General features: G+C 43.6%; 1 protein-coding gene across 4 annotated transcripts in view; it reads left to right on the forward strand.

Moving 5' to 3' along the window:
* Nucleotides 1-20,539, forward strand: part of YTHDF3 (YTH N6-methyladenosine RNA binding protein F3) — a 39,886-nt gene that overhangs the window by 11,117 nt on the left and 8,230 nt on the right. For 3 of the 4 annotated variants that reach the window (XM_073679358.1, XM_073679357.1, XM_073679359.1), the window contains 2 exons: nucleotides 3,490-3,575; nucleotides 5,665-7,242. In XM_073679358.1, the coding sequence (XP_073535459.1) occupies nucleotides 3,510-3,575; nucleotides 5,665-7,242 (1,644 nt within the window). In that variant the 5' untranslated portion in view covers nucleotides 3,490-3,509. Of the gene's footprint in view, nucleotides 1-545; nucleotides 583-3,489; nucleotides 3,576-5,664; nucleotides 7,243-20,539 lie in introns of all 4 variants that reach the window. The other variant, XM_073679360.1, reaches the window with a different exon arrangement.

Here is a 20,539-nt window from a genome sequence, read left to right on the forward strand (position 1 = left end):
CGCGGAAACGCATTAAAAACGCATGGTAGAAGGGCAGCAATGTTACCCAATTGAAATCCGCATGTGCTGTGCCCATGATGCGGATTTTTCCGCAGCGTAAACGCAGTGAATATTCATTTTCTTTAGCAGCGGGGACAGTGTAGGCTGCAGTAGGCGGCTGCTGCTGCGTCCTGTGCCCCGCTCCTCCACCGATACCGCCCCCCCCCCCTAACATTCGGACCATAAGACGCACCCCCCATTTTACTCCAAAATTTTGGAGGAAATAAGTGTGTCTTATGGTCCGAAAAATACGGTATATATATCATATTATATTTGCACTGGGATCTGTGGCAAAAAATGAGGCTTTCCCTTGAATTTCATTTCCAGCATTATTGGGCATAGGTTATTCAAGTTTTATAGAGGGTTCTATAAGCTACGTCAGAGAAATCAGCAGTTTGAAATAACGTGGATTTCCCTCTGAAAGCTATTGTAGGCAGTGTATGGGTGGTGTTTGCACTGAAAAATATGCAACATACCCTAAGGACCCATTGCTGGTTTTGTTGCAGAATGCTGTGGCGGTTCGGCACATTTCGCTCCTTGCAGGTAATGTCCACAGTATATTACTGGCGCTGTCTAATCCATATCGCTGGTCTATTTATGCTGCAGATTTTCAAGCAATGAATGTCTGGTACTGTAATATAAAGTGTATTTTCTGCATGTAATACTGCAGGAGAATATGCACTTCATACATGGCCTATGGGGATGTTCCTCTACCTTCACATAACATTGCCTTGATAACCAGTCATTTCCCTGCATGGCCCAGTTTCTAGTTAGATTGTATTGACTGGTAAAGTCTGATCACTGGTGGCTAGCATGGCTGGTGTGGGGGCCACTGAGGAAGGGTCTGGGTGAGTGGCTCTGTTTGAGGTTTCACAGGATTTCCTTAGTGTTTTTGCTCTTTGTGAGGTTTTGCAGCTAGAAAGCTTTTGTTTTTCACGTTCTTGTTGATTCATGTTCTTGGACGGTGTGACAAGAGGAAACGCTATTTACTGAAGGTTCAGTCTGAATAAAAAAAATGTAGGCGGTGTAGGCCAAACATGACATGAGGGTTTAGTCTGAGCGTCTAGCTCATGTGTATCAAACTCCGGCCCGTGGGACAAATCTGGCTCACATGGTGATTATATTTGGCCCTTGATACCAGAACCACCAAACTTATGTGGGCCCATTATTCTGCATGGAGGACTATGTGGGGCCCATTATACTGTATGGAAAGTTATGTGTGGTCCATTATTCTGTATACAGTATTCTGGTTGACCTGCGACTTTGTCCAAGTTTTTCATTTTTGCCCTCTGTGTTTGAGTTTGACATCCCTGGTCTAGCTGTCTTTATTGCAAATAGATCCCTCTAGGGCAATGGAGTGGAAAATGCCAGTGATAAAGGGTATAGGTTCTTGGTTATTAAATGACCCACTGGATGTGGTGACCGTAACAGATCTTTCTCACTGTTGTCACTAGCAGCTTCCCACTCCCTCCCTTTTTAGAAATCCAGACCCAGAAAATACATTTTTTCATCCTCCTACTTGAATATTGCCCCCTATAGTTTTTTGCGTTCTGCGCCTGATTTACCTTTAAAGTTTATGAACTTTTTATAAGCTTGATCCCCATAGACAACTCCTTTCAAAATAGAAGCATCAATCACCAGTTGATTGCCAAGAGCTTATGCCGAGGCAAAGGGCTGGATAATCTGCGGCCAGCAGACACTTGGGAGTAAATTCGGCTTTACATGGAGGCTATTTCCATACTTGTAATACTAGGATGGCATGGGTCTGCCTTAACTAAAGTTACTCTGTCACTCTCCCTCCTGACACCTATTGTTGGGTCCTGAGCGGTTATAGGACACAGACGAGGTTGTATTATACGTGGTGTGCTTGGTTATACGTGTGCCTTCATATAGGGAGTATATAGCTCTAGGTATGCAGCACTTCTGTAGACTACTCTTTGGAGGATTGTATGTAATCTGTGTTCATGCTAAGATCTAAAGGGCAGCAGATTAATAAGATTTTATCCCTTTAAAAAAATATGCGTCCCAGTAATCTACTTTGTCATTTTGAAATGGCGTCCTACACTTTATTTGGCACGTTGTCACTGACGAGCGGTTCCAGTTATGTTAGAAATTAAACATTTGGATCCTCTGTTTTCTAATCTGAAATTAAATATCAGAAAATTTACTTTTTTACTGTTTAAATCAAGTATTTATGATGAATGTGTTTTATTTTTGGTGATCTTTTCAGTAGTTGTCAGATAAACTTTTTGTGTAGTTCACAGCTCTCCTCCTCCCTCTTCCTGTACAATGCTCTCTGCACAGGTCACTGAGCATGCTTAGAAAACTCTTTATAGAAGTCAATGGACATCTCCAGTCTACAGGTTTTTGTGGTTCATATGATCAAGCCTATTTATGATTTCTAGTAATGGAAGCTCAGTCAAGATGAGCGCCTCAGTAATCATGTACAGAAAATAGAATTACAAATCTAAAATCAGAGAATAATGTTACATATAGTTCCCTAATGAGCTGGGTCAACAAGGCTGTTGAAAGTGTGGTGGAGACCACATGAATGGACCCTTTCCTCTAAAGGCCCCGTCACACATAGCGACGCTACAGCGATCCTGACAACGATACGACCTGTCAGGGATCGTTGCTGCGTCGCAATGTGATCGCTGGTGAGCTGTCAAACAGGCAGGCTCATCAGCGATCAGGGGAGCAGCGACATCGTGGAAAGAATCTTTCCACGATGTCCTGCTCCTGGTTACCAGCCTGCTGAAGCAGGATCAGGCTGGTAACCATGATAAACAGCGCGTTACTAGGGGCACATGCGCACCTAGTAACCCGCTGTTTATCATGGTTACCACTCTGCTACGGTTAGCGGGAGGTTACCGCTCACCGTAGCAGAGTGGTAACCATGATAAACAGCGGGTTACTAAGTGCGTGTCTGCCCCTAGTAATGCGCTGTTTATCATGGTTACCAGCCTGATCGCTGCTCCCACTGGTCACACACAGCGATGTTTGCTGACCAGCGGGAGGGCAAAGACCAAAAAATGGTCCAGGACATTTTGCAGCGATCAGCAACCTCACAGCAGGGGCCTGATCGCTGCAAGTGTCACACATAGCGACATCGCTGGTGAGGTCGCTGTTGCGTCATCAAAACCGTGACACAGCAGCGATCTCGCTAGCGATCTCGCTATGTGAGACGGGGGCTTAAGCTGGATTTATCTCTTGTTTTGTGATGAGTGCTGTGTACGATCTGCACTCACTGATACTTTGCAGGTGACACAGGGTCTAACGCTTCCTGTAATTAATTGACACACAAGAAAGCAGACACTTTGTTTCTTTTGTCTGGCCCAGGGCATTTGTCGGGTAATACATTTTAGTGTTGTGCCGGTTCTTTAGAGTGAATTATAGAGGTGTGTGGGGACTATTCTTGCGTCATAACCTAACAACAAGTTTTCTCTTCAGTTGCAGTGCAGAACGGTTCAATGCATCAGAAAGATGCAGTAAACGATGATGACTTTGAGCCTTATCTAACCAGCCAGACGAATCAGGTAAGTGACCTAAGTTCATAAAGAAACACATAAGATACAAATACCCATTAGTGGGCCTGGAATAGGTTAAAGGAGATTGCTTATTTTTTTGTATGAGGCAAAGAACTTATTCTGCCCGGTGACAATCTGTTCTGACTCCGTGGCGATTCTCCTGCTTTCTTTGACTTCATGTCAGCAGAGCAGCTCTCCCTCTTCTGCTCTGCTCTATCAGCGGGATGTCACTGCCGCCATCATGCTGATTTGACTGTCGACTCCCAGCAGTTAGGCAGCGGAGACTGCTGTCAAGCAGCATGACCTTGGCAGTTTAGCCCTGTTGACGGGGCAGACCGGAAGATAGAGCTGCTCTGCTGACGTGACGTCACCGGAAATAGAACTTCTGACAGGGACGGTCTGTGATTGCTCTGAGGCAGAACAGGCAGGTAGGTAGCAACTTCCTGCCAGTAAGTTCTTAGCCACATAGAAAAAAAAATAAGCAATATTGTATAACTCCTTTTAAAGGGGTTGTGCTTGTGCTGCTACATTGACAATACCTTTTTAAATTAAGTACTTCCCCTTGTAAAATTAAATCACATTTATTCACCTCCATCAGCGGTGCCAGGTCTTTTGGGGTCATGTCATGTTTTGCTGTGACCCCTGCAGCCAGTCCTTTGGACGAGCCTCAGACAAGTGGTAGAAGTGAAAGCTCAGTGGCCCAGAAGCATCTGCTGATTGGCTGCAGGGCTCCTGTGGCATGAAGACGTGCAGGATGGGAGTATTTGTTGTGCTCGGCTTTTTCACGCGGCCCCATAGAGCGGTGGTCAGGTGTGTGCACTAGAGCTACATTCTAACAGGGAAAAGTGTCACTTTCCTCCAATCTGTGCTGCTCCCAGAGGTTGGACACCACCAACCTTTTAATTGATCACCTATTTTCAGCGAACAACCCCTTTTAATGTGGATCTGCCAGGACGTCTTTACTAGTGAAACTACTGGTATGGTGGTGAAGGTCCCAGTCATACGTCAAAGCTTGATTTCTCAGCCCTGGCACATCAGAATTACTACAGAATGGCATTATTTATATTATTGTACTCTGACCCATACAGCCATAGCACCAGTCTCTGTAGTGAAGCCTTACTCACTGCTTCCCCAATGTATTCCTTATTCTCAGTGTGTTCCCAATAATGACATTCTCGTGTTTTATAAGGAAGCAAGGCGCTAGTAAGATCCAAGGCTGCACCTTCTTGTCTGCTAGTTACAGAGCTAAAAAATGTGCGTGTCAGGTTACTGACAAACAAGGAGTTCATTCACTGTTTACTTGTGTGAAAAACCATTGTACTTTCTGTTGACTTCTGAAATGCAATGAATAATTAATGACTGAGCTGAAAACCATCTGGTGTAAGAGCGGCCTGCCCGAAATCAGTCTATTATACACCGGCGAGCGCACATTACTGCTTATTCTACGCAGTAAGAGGCACTTGGTTACATTACATCCATTTTGTTAGATTTAGCATCAGATTTATACATGAAGTGTCAAGTATACATTGTGGTGACGTGCGGACCAAGAGCAGATGTATCCATCAATGAACCTCGAATCACTGAGGTGCCTCTGAAAACTGCATCGTGGGGGTTAATTAGCTGAATCCCCTTACATAGTAGACTCTTGACGTTTGCATCAGCCTTGTTGACTATTTGGTTAGTGGGTGGAGCCTAGCAACAGGGGTGTGGCCAGCAGATTCACTATCCCTTACGTCACAAAAGCGGTAAAAATTCTATAAGGATTGTACTCCTGTCCATGACTAGTTTACTACTAATGCTGGTAGACGAGTAGCTGGAGGATTCGTCAAATTCGTGACGAGGCGTACCCCTAACGAATGTGACGCACCTACTATTGCACACTATCGAGACTGGCACACACAAGACCAATTTTGGTGAGCACACCAAATGCCTTTAGAAATATACCAAATGTCAACCATGGTAGTAGTCTCCCTCTGTGACCCAGTATGATTTTTATTCTGTTGGAAATGCTTTGTGATTTGCAGCCATTGTCCATGTAACATTTATTTCCACAGGGTCCTTCTCTACAGGGACTAATCATCTTTGTGTTTTCTTACAGAGTAATAGCTATCCACCAATGTCAGACCCTTACATGCCTAGTTATTATGCGCCATCCATTGGATTTCCTTACTCTCTTGGTGAGGCAGCATGGTCAACAGCAGGAGACCCACCAATGCCGTACTTGTATGGACAGATGAGCAATGGGGAACACCACTACATACCGGATGGAGTGTTTAGTCAGCCGGGGGCTTTGGGGAACACTCCTCCTTTCCTGAGTCAGCATGGGTTTAATTTTTTTCCTGGGAATGCAGACTTCTCCACATGGGGGACAAGTGGATCTCAGGGACAATCAACTCAAAGTTCTGCATATAGCAGCAGCTACGGATACCCACCTAGTTCTCTCAGTAGAGCCATTGCTGATGGGCAAGCTGGTTTTGGCAGCGATACTTTAAGCAAGGTACCAGGGATTAACAGCATCGAGCAAGGAATGACTGGACTGAAAATTGGCGGGGACATGACTGCTGCTGTAACAAAAACTGTTGGTTCAGCCTTGACTAGTGCAGGAATGACTAGTATGGCCGCAAATAGCGTGCCTCCGGTCAGCAGTTCTGCACCCAAACCAACCTCTTGGGCTGCCATTGCTCGAAAGCCAGCAAAACCTCAGCCGAAACTTAAACCTAAGGGCAATATGAGTATTGGTAACTCTGCAGTTCCTCCTCCGCCTATAAAACACAACATCAATATTGGAACTTGGGACGACAAGGGGGCTGTGGTAAAGGCCCCTCTTGCTCAGCCAGTTATGCCTCCTCAGCCTGTAATTCAGCAGCCTCAGCCATTAACTCAGCCTCTACCCATGGTGCAAAACCAACTGCCTCAACAGCAGCTTCATCTACAGCCACAGCAGCAACCAGGACCTCAGCAGGGGGCTCCGAGCCACCAGGTGCAGCAGCAGCTTCAGAATCGCTGGGTGGCACCTAGGAACAGGGGCGTAGGATTCAATCAGAACAATGTGTCTGGCAATGAGAACTTTAGCTTGGGGGTTGTGCCTGTAAGCTCCTCACCTGGTGTTGAGGTTCACCCCGTTCTGGAGAAACTGAAGGCCATAAACAACTATAATCCCAAAGACTTTGATTGGAGTCTGAAAAATGGGCGCGTGTTTATAATCAAAAGCTACTCTGAGGACGATATTCACCGTTCTATCAAGTACTCAATCTGGTGCAGTACTGAACATGGCAATAAGCGTTTGGATGCTGCTTACCGATCCTTGAATGGTAAAGGCCCACTTTATTTACTCTTCAGCGTGAATGGGAGTGGACATTTTTGTGGCGTGGCGGAGATGAAGTCTGTTGTAGACTATAATGCCTATGCTGGAGTCTGGTCACAAGACAAGTGGAAGGGAAAGTTCGAAGTCAAATGGGTCTTTGTTAAAGACGTTCCTAATAACCAACTGCGACACATTCGTTTGGAAAACAATGATAATAAGCCTGTTACCAACTCAAGGGACACTCAAGAGGTACCCCTAGAAAAAGCCAAGCAAGTCCTTAAAATAATTGCGACTTTCAAGCATACAACCTCTATCTTTGATGACTTTGCACATTACGAGAAGCGTCAAGAAGAGGAGGAAGCCATGCGTAGGGTAAGGATGTGGCAACTTATTTGGGTGTTCTGAAATTTGGGGCCAAATGTTTCTTTCCACATTTATTTTAAGTCTGGTGTTCAGCTATAAACGATGAAATGTATAGGCCATGTTCATGAAGTGGTTTACAGTACCGGTGCAAGCTGAGATTTCAGAAATCTCATGCACACACTTGTTTTTCTTTTTCCTGACTTTGAGCACAACAACTTATTTTAAAAAAAAGACACGTTTTTATTTAAATTCTTTCAGCGTTTTGCAGCGTTCTTTGCCCATAGGAAGCAATGAGAAAGTGAAAAAAAAAATCGCTGCAAAAATGCAGTAACGTTTTCGCAGCATTTTTGGTGAAACTATATAACTTTATTAAACAGGTTTTATAGATAAAACACGCATGTAATTTGCACCCCAAAAAATGCGGTGAAAACTACGCAAAATGGGTGTTCTTAACGCAGCGTTTTTACTGCTAAGAGCTGCTTTTGTCTGTAGAAAAAGATGCGGCAAAAATGCTGTGTGAACATGGCCATTTAATGCAATTACTAAAGCACTTTGTTTCATTATTGGCACTGGCAGCTCCACTTCTGGCTTCGTTTTGACACATCCCTCCTGTATAAGGTAAATGTGTGTAGGCGGCTGACTCCTTTTCAGTGCCTAAGCCACCCCATAATTTGGCACGACAGGGAAAGGGGCTGGCTTTGCTACTAAAATGAGCTAGTGAGGCAGCCCCCTTCTCCAATACAGGGAGGGAGAGGAGGCTTTCTTGTGGGTTTTAAAATGAAGCTGATGGCACAGCTCTCCCAACATTGATCTGATATTTTAAGCTGCCTCAATGTTTTGTCTATTTTTACTTTAATTTTTGTGCTTTTAACTGGATAAACCCTTTAATTCTAGTATGACCACTGCACGTAGAATATATTGTAGGTTAACACCATAGATCTATAGAAAATCGATTAAAAAAATTAAGCTATAAAAGGAAATGTAAGGAGATCAATAATAAATGCAACAAGTCTTTAAATAGGAAAGTGTGGAATAGCAGATGTATCCCGTATATTCCTTCAGTGATGCGAGCTCTTCATCAGGCCGATGTGGCATTATAAACACAAGATCACTGATCTTCAACAAATTATTAATAATTCCATCTCTAATGCTGTGCTCAAATACATTTTAGTACATATGGAAAGTCAGTGGCTTTGTCATTACTCAAAGCATGCAATGATGGGCCTCTGGTTTTGCTTGTATGAGTTAATTTGCTTATTTCTTTTCCCAGTGAACATTGTAATGAAAATAGGTCTCCATACATAGTTGAGGATATTCAAGGAGAGCTCATACCTCTCCTCAGCCTCTTTACTCAAAGAAAAAAAAAATGCTAACCAAGTTTTCCTAATTTACCTAGTGTGAAGCCCTGCTCCGTTTGAAGAAGGCAATTTTATTTATTTTTTTGAGACCTATCATGCTATCTTTCCAGCGATATTCTATGTTATTCCCCATTTCTTTTGGAAAGTTGTGCCATTAGTCCAGAGTTTGCTCTCCTGTTACTTCCTGTAACCTAATCAGATGTTGCATGACAGCTCTCATACACCTCCCACCAAGCACCATCATCTTATTATGAAGAGTGTAGTGACCTATTTACAGCCATTTCTTCATTGGAAAAGGTATGCCAATTAGCTCATATCATCCAAACTACAGATGCTCACCTATAGACAAATTTCTGTCTTTTCAACCAGTGCAGCAATACATTGGTAACTACATTGATTAGTTGTGTTTATTTAACTCCCCTGACTTTCATTACCTATGCTGTTTGCATATGCAGAATCTGCAGTGCATCCTATGAGAGGCAGCTTCAGCTTGTTCTAACCGACAATGAGAAACCTATCACAAGCAGGAGGCAGATTAATGCTAATAATAATAAGCTTCTAGGATACAATGTGCTTTTGCAGTGTGAGTTGGAAGGACAGTTATTCTTTCTGTTTGCAAAGTCAAAGTATGCTAGTGATTCGGCTATTCAAAACTCATGCCGAAGATTTTTTTTTCTTTGTCGCCAGGTGTTTGTAACCCCAATGACACAATAAAATAGTGAGACATTATAATTCCAATAAAAAGTATAGCACTGGGCAGGAAAGAAAAAAAAAAATCAATGGAGTGCTCCTTTTAACTTCTTGGGGTATGTTCCCACGTAGCGTTTTACAAGCTTATATGCTGCAGAATTTCCGCAGCATAAACGCTTGGTAATCCGCCCCCCATGGTCCCCAATGACAAGCCGCAATGTCAATGCCCATGCTGCGGATTTTTCCGCAGCGTTTATGCTGCGCTCAAAAATCCGCAGCATGTCCATTAATTTTGCGGACACGCAGCGTAATCGCCGCCATTGACTTGCATTTAAACGCATATTATCCCTGTCAGTACATTTGTACACACGGATATTATGCGTTTCTATGTGCGGATGGTACTCGGGTGTGGAGGAGAGGAGACTCTCATCCAGACCTGGGTACCATAGAAACTGTAAAAAAAAGAATTTAAAATTAAATAAAGTTTATACGCACCTTCCGATGTCCCCCGGTGCTTTCTCCGCTCCGTCTGGTCTGCTGTATGAGTCGCACTGTTGTGAAGGACCTGCCATGACGTCACTGAGTCATGTGACCCATCACATGGCTCAATGACGTCACCGCAGGTCCTTCACACCACCGCGAGCAATGCAAGACACCGGACGCAGCAGACAAAACACCGGGAGGACAACGGAAGGTGCGTATAAACTTTATTTTTTTATTTTTTACTATTCTTATTCTTTTTTTTTTATTTTTTATTTTTTTAAAACTAACTTGGTCACACTATATACATGCATGCCAGTTGCATGGATTTATATAGTGTGAACAAGTTGTCAAGCACTTTTCCAACTGATGCTAAAATCGCTTGGAAAAGCGCTTGATAACCCGCATGCAGAAATGCATGCAAAAACGCTTGACAAACGCTTCTACCTGGCGGGAAAAATGCATGTAAAAACCGCATGCGTTTTTCCTGCCAGGGAGAAGCGTAAAAATATGCAGCATTTCTGCATCGTGGGCACATAGCCTTAGAGAAACACTCCCATCAACATTATCATTTTCTTATCATATTATACAGCATATTACAATTTCTCATTTTGCTTTTCTACCCAGCTATTTTTTCTCTTTCATTAGGTCTATGATGTCATATGATTTAAAACTGACTAGCTGAGTCCTTCTAAGCTTTACGTAGAAACAGAAGGTCCATTTTCCCTGTATGACTCGTGAGTCACTGCAAAAATGCTTGGTAGGGGCAGCAGCTGGGACAGTTGAAGAGGGGAATGATTTCTTCAGGGACAAGAGACTTCCTGTTTCTACATCGAGCAAAGAAAAGAATTAGCTGGGTATAAGGGCAGAATGAGCAATTGTAAGTACATAGTGCTATATAATATGATGACTGCAATATGTTAAGAGGATAAGAGTGCTTCTTTAATGATCTGTATGGTTTGTTCCTCCATGAGACTTCTACAGCAATTTACAGTACATATTTAAAGTTTTATTCACTAAAAACGCTGGTTTTTTTTGCAACATTTTTTCACTCATTAATTCCTCTGTGGAATAAAACACTGCAAAAAACGCTGAATGAGTTGACATGATGCAGATTAAAATAAAAAATTCTAGTCTTTCAATCTAGTCAGGGCAAAAAAAAAGTGTATGCATGAAATTACTGACATCTCATCGCTTTTGCTGGTAGTGTAAAAAGCATCTTTTAATTTGCATAAAAAACGCAACGTGTGACCATAGCCCAACCAAGGTTTTGTCTCCTGCCTGTCTTCCACAGGTTATATTTGCATATTGGCAGTAAAGGTGGTGGTTTATTTCCCGGTCTGTAGGAAAGCCATGAGTCATATACTAAGTGCGGCTTCTGTTCTCTATCACTGGATTAGGAATAGAAATTCCCCCGGCTCTAAATATAGGCTCTCACTTTGTGCCCCTTGTATGAATTAGTGTACAGCTGATTGCTTTGTGACTAAACGTGAACGGTTTGTTTTGGCCTCCTATTTGTGAATGTGACTGGCTGTATTCTCACTCGGATCAGATAGAGCGGTTTACATCTGTTCAGGAAACACTATCCTCTAATTCTTGTCATGTTCACAGTGCCGTGGCTTTAGGTTTTCTTCACACAGTTCAGTTATTGAGGTTTTATGATGCTTCCTTTTAGACCATACATGAAGGAGTTATCTGGAACTATTTTTTTATTTATTTTTTGCCATTGGGCTTAGAACTGACAGGCAGGTAGTTGCTAACTACCTACCAGTTCTGCCCAGTGCTGGCTCTGTGCGTTCACGGGCCGCTCCTGTCTGCCATTCTGCTGCTTCATTTAGCCTCATGTCAGCAGAGCAGCTCTTCCTCTTTCAGGATGCTCTGTCGATGGGACATCATTGCTTACATCATGCTGATTGACAGCCAACTCCCTGCAAATACACCGAGGAGCTGGCTGTCAGGCCACAGCCTCACTATCTGTATTTGGTCAGTGTTCGGTCAGTATATTTTCACATGAGTGGGGACCAAGACCAGGAGTGGGTGATAAATGCAGAATTGGTGCACTTGTTTCTATTATACCTTTTTTCTGGTTGTTCCTCACCTGGTTTTGGCTCCCACTTCTGAGAAAAAATACTGACTGAATACTGACCAAATACGGATAGTGTGGCCTTAAACAGCATAACCTAGTCTATGCCGCCCTGTCTGCAGAGCGGAAGAGAAGCCGCTGCTCTGTCACCAGAGGCTGCAGAATCGCTGCTTGTGGTCCATGACTGCTCTCAATTGGCAGAGGTCGGCGCTAGACACAACAGGCAAGTAGTTACTGTATTTTTTGGACTATAAGACGCACTGGACCATAACACGCACCCAGGTTTTAGAGGAGGAAAATTAAAAAAAAATGTAAACAAAAAATGTGATCATGATGCTCTGTTATGAAGGAGGGGGGCTGCTGTTAACACTGTTATAGGGATAATGTCCCCCCATCCTGTTATGCATTGCTCTCCTTCCTGTTATACATGGCCCCCATCCTGTTATGCATGGCACCCCTCGTCCCTTTTCCTGGTATGCATGGCACTCCCATCCCAATCAAGTAGCACACAAAAAAAATAAAGGATTCTACTCCTCTCCCCTCTGCTCCAGCGCTGCGTCCTGTTCTTTTGCCAGCAGCTGATCTCAGCGTGTGAGCCATGAATGATGTCACTGCCATGTGCCTGGCAGAAAAAAACGCATGCGGATTGTACATGCGGATTGTACATGCGTTTTTCCTGCCAGGGACATGCGGATGTGAAGCGTTCTTCACATGCATTTCCGCATGTGGGTTGACAAGCGCTTTCCAAGAGATTTTAGCATCATTTGGAAAGTGCTTGTCAACTTGGTCACATGATATAAATCCATGCAAATGGCATGGATTTATATACTGTGACCGAAAGAATGGTAAAAAATAAATATATACTTACCCTCTGATGGCCCTGGTGTCATGTTTCCCTCCGTCCAGGCTGCCGGCAGCGGTACACTGAAGGACCTGCTGACGTCAGCGTCGCGTGACCCGTCACATGACTATGACGTCAGCACAGGTCCTTCATTCCATCGCGAAGTGCCGGCAAGCACAGACAAGGAGACCGGGAGCCATCAGAAGGTAAATATAATCTTTATTTTTTATTTTATTCTCTTTTTTACAGGTTCTATGGTACCCGGGTCCGGAGGAGAGTCTCCTCTCCTCCACACCCGGGTACCATCCGCACATTAGAACGCATGGAATGAGCATCTACAGATGCAGTGATGCGTAATCCATGCGTTCTAATTCAAGTCAATGGCGGCGAAAACGCAGCACTTCCGCAAAATAATTGGTAGTGCTGCGTTTTTTTCCGCAATGATAATCCGCATCGGAAATTTCCGCAGCATGTGCACTGCACATGTGGATTATCATTGGAGAACATGGCAGGCCTTCTACAATGCGTTTTTTAAGCGTTTTTGCCGCTGCGGAAACGCTTAAACGCATCGTGGGCACACAGCCTTATAGTCCGAAAAATACGGTAATTACCTGCCTGTAGGTTTTTAGGCCCATAGTAAAAAAATAACATGGTCCCGGATAGCCCCTTTAAGTGACTTCATTACTAGTCCATGATGTTCTGGCATGTAGACAAGTCGGTTGATTCTCACTTTTCAGCACTTTGTTTTATTATAATTACTTACCGTATATTCCGGCGTATAAGACGACTTTTGAAGACTGAAAAATCTTCTGTCTAGTCTGGGGTCGTCTTATACGCCGGTAATGCTTTTAAACTTTCAGAAATTGACATGCGGGGATACTCTGGGGGTGTTAATAAGCTGCCGTGGCCGTATCCCTGCCATGTCGGAGTTAATATAAGGTGGAGGGAGTTAAAATACGGCGGCGGTAGGTCCAGACAGTCAGCGCTTCTGTGCTGAAACTGACACATCGCTGCGTATTCCCAGCTCCGGACACAGCGCAGGGCTTCTGTGCCGACAGCTTTCACTTGTCACAGAAGCGCTGCGCTGTGTCCGGAGCAGGGAAGTTCGCATCGCTTCTGTGACAATATATGAAAAGCCGGCAATTCAGCAGCGGCATAAGCCGGCACCCGACAATTTAGAATAGAAAGAATAGAGCTTCACACATAGATTAGATAGATAGAAACATGTCAGTCACATATATATGAAGTACAGTGACAGTGTTGCTTACTGTACTTGTCATTTAGTGTAAAGGATTTATTAAAACAAATAATAGTGTTTTCATGCACCGTCTCTTTAAAAAAGCCGGCCGGCAATTCAGCAGCGGTACCCGACAATTTATAACAGACAGAATAGAGCTTCACACATAGATTAGATAGATAGAAACATGTCAGTCACATATATATGAAGTACAGTGATAGTGTTGGTTACTGTACTTGTCATTTAGTATTAAAATAAAGGATTTATTATTAAAAAAATTGGCGTGGGGTTCCCCTTAATTTTAGGCTCTAGCGGAGGTTAAGCAGACAGCTGGGGCAGATGTTTGAAGCCTGGGAAGGGGGTAATACCCACGGAGCTTCCCAGGCTACTAATATCAGCCCCCAGCTGAATACCTAGTCTTTACTAGCTATTAAAATGGGGGACCCCCCCAAAAAAATGACGTGGGGTCCCCCCTAATTTAATAGCTAGCAAAGGCTAGGCAGACAGCTGGGGGCTGATATTAATAGCCCAGGAAGGGAGCCATGAATATTGGCCCCCTCCCAGGCTAGAAACACCAGCCGTCAGCCGCCCCAGAAATGGCGCATCCATAGGATGCGCCAATTCTGGCACTTAGCCTCGCTCTTCCACGCTGCCCTGGTGCGGTGGCAGGGGGTAATAGGGTTGGGGTTGATGTCAGCTTATAATGCCAGCTGACATCAAGCCCAGGTTAGTAATGGAGAGGCGTCTATAAGACACCCCCATTACTAACCCCATAGTCAAAGTTAAAAAAAACACAAACACCCAGAATAAAGTCCTTTAATTGAAATAAAGACACAATTCTTTATTGTTCTAAATTAAACCATACTTACCATCACGCCCATTCCAGCTGAAGCCAACGATCTCCTGCAATAAAAGAAAAATAATAAACCAACCTCATCCTTACCTCTCCATGGTTCCCAGGACGGGTCCAGCTCTGCTACATCGAGATGACAGGCTGGACCGCAGCAGAACGCCGCCATCCAGCCTGTCATCCCGCAGACACTGAGAAGCGCAGGCATGCTTGCGCTCCTCAGTGTCTCGCTGTGACGGCATCCAGATGAGCCGACAATGAACTCAGCTCACCTCCTGGACGTCCGTCACTGACAGCGTGGGAAACTTCTACTGCGCATGCGGGGAGCAGGAGAATTTTCCCACGCTGTCAGTGACGTGCATGAGGTGAGCCGAGTTCATTGGACATGATCTCGGCTCATCTGGATGCCGTCACAGTCAGACACTGAGGAGCACAAGCATGCCTGCGCTTCTCAGTGTCTGCCGCATGGCAAGCTGGATGGCAGCGTTCTGCTGCGGTGCAGCCTGTCATGTGAATGTAGCAGAGCTGGACCGGTCCTGGGAACCATGGAAAGGTAAGGATGAGGTTGCTTTATTATTTTTCTTTTATTGCAGGAGATCGTTGGCTTCAGCTGGAATGGGCGTGACGGTAAGTATGGTTTAATTTAGAACATTAAAAAATTGTGTCTTTATTTCAATTAAAGGACTTTTTTTTGGGTGTTGTGTTTTTTTTAATTACTTTACTAGAAATTCATGGTGGTCATGTCTAATATTGGCGTGACCCCATGAATTTCGGGCTTAGGGCCAGCTGATAATGCCAAGCTGGCCCTAACCCCTTTATTACCCAGTGAGCCACCGCACCAGGGCCCTGGATGAGTTGGGTACAGCGCCAGAAGATGGCGCTTCTATGAGCGCGCCATTTTCCGGGGCGGCTGCGGACTGCAATTTGCAGCGGGGGGGGCCCAGAAAGCTTGGGCCTCCCTGCGCTGCAGATTCCATCCCCCAGCTGCCTAGTTGTACCTGGCTGGACACAAAAATAGGGCGAAGCCCCACGTCTTTTTTTTTTAATTATTTCATGAAATAATTAAAAAAAAAAGGGCTTCCCTATATTGTTGTGTCCGGCCAGGTACAAATAGGCAGCTGGTGGTTGGGGGCAGCCCGTTCCTGCCTGCTGTACCTGGCTGGACACAAAAATATGGCGAAGCCCACATCAACATTTTTGGGAAAAATTAATTACAAAATTAATAATAATTTAGGGACTGCATCTTTATTAACCCCTCAATTGTCATTTAGTGTTAAAATAAAGGATTTTTTAAAAAGAAAATTGGCGTGGGATCCACCATCATTATAGTCTCTAGCGGAGGTTAAGCAGACGGCTGGGGCAGATGTTTGAAGTCTGGGAAGGGGGTAATACCCACGGAGCTTCCCAGGCTACTAATATCAGCCCCCAGCTGAATACCTAGCCTTTACTAGCTATTAGAATGGGGGGCCCCCCCAAAAAATGACGTGGGGTCCCCCCTATTTTAATATGTTTATGAGTGACAGTTTTCCTGCTATATACCTGCATGTCATAAGAATTTAAATTAAAAAAGGACCATGTTAAATTCAAATCTGTTTTTTTTTAATTTTTACCGGTGTTTGGTATGCGTTGGAAAAGGGGTAGTCTTATACGGTGAATATATCCTAAACTCTATATTTTAACAGGAAAGTAGGGGGGTCGTCTTATACACCAGGTCGTCTTATACGCCGGAATATACGGTATATTACCTGCCACCTAAACGTCCCAGCCAATGTTGACTGATCAGTAAATCAAGGAGCTGCAAAAAAATGATAAAAAAATAATACACAAGTGGACTGCCCATTTGTGGTAAAACTAGCCCTGACCCAATAACCCTAAAATAGACTTGTAGAAATCAAAATTAGTTGTGAATAATAAGTAAATTAAGTTCACTCTAGAACATTACCAGAACATTTTTACCTACAATGTAAAATAAAAAAAAAAAAAAAAAATTCTAACTATAAACCTAATAAAGAAAAAAGAGAAACTCTTCAAGACCGTATCCAGTCCTGAAGGCCCAAAGCGCCCTGAACCTGAAACAGTTAAGTTGAAGCTTGCTGTGACGTAGATGGAAGCCGAGGCGACCATATCTGTTAGGTTTCGGTGGGAAGAGTATGTGCACACAATCAGTATTTGCATCAGAATTTTTTCTGTAGCGAATACATAAGTGTTGGCAGTAAAAATGCAGCATAAAATAGGCAATTTTTTTTACATGTTTTCTTGCATGTGTTTTCGATGCATTTTTTTTTTTTTTACTATTTGTTGGAATAGGTGAAAATGCTAAAAGAATTGACACATGCTGCAAATATAAAACCGCTTCAAATCTGCAAGGAAAAAATAAGCAACATGTGCATGAGACTTCAGGAAAAACATACAAAAATGGGTGCACAGCTTAAGTAACCACTACAGGGTGCTGCATCATGTATCAAAGAGTGTATGACATGAGGGAAAAAAAACAAAATAAAACAACTTTTATTGCTGTACAAGCATAAAAATACATAATATATCAATGAAACAACCTGAACGGCACATAGTCAGGTGCGAACATTGGCCAAGGTGACATACCAAAAGGTAGATATAACACCATTTTTTATAAATATTGCTAGCAGTGGTGCATAGAATTGGCATAAGCCGTGCATAATGCATATAGAGGACACCATATAGTACCCCAATAATCCTAAGGGATAAAGAAATGGTGTGCTACAGTGAAACCAAGGCATACTGGAGATGAGCTACAGAAAGATAGAAATATACTATAAGGTGCAATATGTAAACCACATTGATATACTATGTATTTTTATGCTTGTACACCAATAAGTTGGTTTTATTTATGTGTGCGCATCCTTAGTGTATTTCTTTTTTTTCTCCCTCGTGTCCTGAGACTTCAGGAATCTCATTCACTTTGCTGGTACTAGGAAATCCTTCAGTTTTTGTGCGGGGGAAAAAAGTATCAAAAATGCAACAAATACTTAGTGCTCACACATCCTAAGGGCTTTTTCACACGTCCGGATTTTTCCAGTACCAGAAAAATCCGTTTTGGAGATATCAGTGTCCCGTGTGCTGCATCAGGATCACACGTACCGACGCCTGGGAATCCGTGTACAGTTAGCGCTGTTCCCAAGCGCCGGGTGCTGAACGCTGCCCTCATCATTGTTCCTTGGGAGCCGACTACTACTCACAACTTTGTCTCTTGCTTGTGCTGATTACAGCTCGGGCAGGGGGACAATGATGAGGACTGCATTCAGCACCCGGCATTTGGGAACAGCGCTAACTGTACACTGATTCCCAGGCTCCGGTACGTGTCACACGGATGTCATCTGTGTGTTCAGCATGAGACACTTGCGGACCGTGCAGTGCGTAAAAAAAAACAAAAAAAAAAACATGTCAATGTGTGGAGCACAAAGACACACGGACCGTGGAAACACTGACATGTGTGCAGACCCATAGTTTTGAATGGGTCTGCGTGTGTCAGTGTCTCCAGTACGTGTGGATACTGTTGCCACTTTTACCGGAGATACTGACTTGTGAAAAGCCCCAAAGTTAACACTTTGCAGCGTTTTCTGGCTGTGTTTTATTTATGAAAATTAAGTTTTTTGTTTTTTTTTACAGTACAGAACAAAAGTTTGGACACACCTTCTCATTTAAAGATTTTTCTGTATTTTCATGACTATGAAAATTGTGCATTCACACTGAAGGCATCAAAACTATGAATTAACACATGTGGAATTATATACTTAACAAAAAAGTGTGAAACAACTGAAAATATGTCTTATATTCTAGGTTCTTCAAAGTAGCCACCTTTTTCTTTGATGACTGCTTTGCACACTCTTGCCATTCTCTTGATGAGCTTCAAGAGGTAGTCACCGGAAATGGTTTTCACTTCACAGGTGTGCCCTGTCAGGTTTAATAAGTGGGATTTCTTGCCTTATAAATGGGGTTGGGACCATCAGTTGTGTTGTGCAGAAGTCTGGTGGATACACAGCTGATAGTCCTACTGAATAGACTGTTAGCTGCTTTTTTCTTGCCATAATACAAATTCTAAGTAAAGAAAAACGAGTGGCCATCATTACTTTAAGAAATGAAGGTCGGTCAGTCAGTCATAAAAATTGGGCAGACTTTGAAAGTGTCCCCAAGTACAGTTGCAAAAACCCATCAAGCGCTACAAAGAAACTGGCTCACATGAGGACCGCCCCAGGAAAGGAAGATCAAGAGTCACCTCTGCTTCTGAGGATAAGTTTATCTGAGTCACCAGCCACAGAAATCGCAGGTTAACAGCAGCTCAGATTAGAGACCAGGTCAATGCCACACAGAGTTCTAGCAGCAGACACATCTCTACAACAACTGTTAAGAGGAGACTTTGTGCAGCATGCCTTCATGGTAAAATAGCTGCTAGGAAACCACTGCTAAGGACAGGCAACAAGCAGAAGACACTTGTTTGGACTAAAGAACACAAGGAATGGACATTAGACCAGTGGAAATCTGCTTTGGTCTGATGAGTCCAAATTTGAGATCTTTGGTTCCAACCATCGTGTCTTTGTGCGATGCAGAAAAGGTGAACAGATGGACTCTACATGCCTGGTTCCCACCGTGAAGCATGGAGGAGGAGGTGTGATGGTGTGGGGGTGCTTTGCTGGTGACACTGTTGGGGATTTATTCAAAATTGAAGGCATACTGAACCAGCATGGCTACCACAGCATCTTGCAGCGGCATGCTATTCCATCCGGTTTGCGTTTAGTTGGACCATCATTTATTTTTCAACAGGACAATGACCCCAAACACACCTCCAGGCTGTGTAAGGACTATTTGACCAAGGAGGAGAGTGATGGGGTGCTATGCCAGATGACCTGGCCTCCAGAGTCACCAGACCTGAACCCAATCGAGATGGTTTGGGGTGAGCTGGACCGCAGAATGAAGGCAAAAGGGCCAACAAGTGCTAAGCATCTCTGGGAACTCCTTCAAGATTGTTGGAAGACCATTTCCGGTGACTACCTCTTGAAGCTCATCAAGAGAATGCCAAGAGTGTGCAAAGCAGTCATCAAAGCAAAAGGTGGCTACTTTGAAGAACCTAGAATATAAGACATATTTTCAGTTGTTTCACACTTTTTTGTTAAGTATATAATTCCACATGTGTTAATTCATAGTTTTGATGCCTTCAGTGTGAATGTACAATTTTCATAGTCATGAAAATACAGAAAAATCTTTAAATGAGAAGGTGTGTCCAAACTTTTCGTCTGTACTGTACTTTACGAGCAAAAGCTAAAAGACAGTTTATTGCACACTGAACACTCGCATCAATGACGTACTGGGATTGCAGGCTTTGATATTGATCGCCTATTGTAAGGAAAGGCCATCAATCAGTGGTGCTCCTGTGCTGTTGGAATCGGCAGTACCAACTCCCTCGCTGTTTCAGATACACCTCTGCTGCTCAGTCCCATTCAGGTCAACTGAACCTGGCTGCAGTGCCATGCTTTGTATCTACAATTTGTATGATCTGACAGCTGATCGGTGGGGGGTGGGAGTCTGATTCCCACCAGCCTGATATTAAAGGGTTTTTCCACTACTCCTAGAACCTCTTCTCAATTGCTATATCCCCCCATGTAAAATAGGAGACAAGTATAGGCTGTTTCTGTGTCTGTGCCGTTCCAGCAAAGTGTGCGCCTGGTCTCTTGGAGTTGGCATGACATTGTCACGAGAACCCTGCAGCCAATCAGAAACCGCTTGACTTCCTTTT

This window comes from Phyllobates terribilis, unplaced genomic scaffold, assembly GCF_046119375.1.
Source record: "Phyllobates terribilis strain yellow unplaced genomic scaffold, ASM4611937v1 Scaffold_4__5_contigs__length_816908805, whole genome shotgun sequence".
Taxonomy (NCBI): Eukaryota; Metazoa; Chordata; class Amphibia; order Anura; family Dendrobatidae; genus Phyllobates; species Phyllobates terribilis.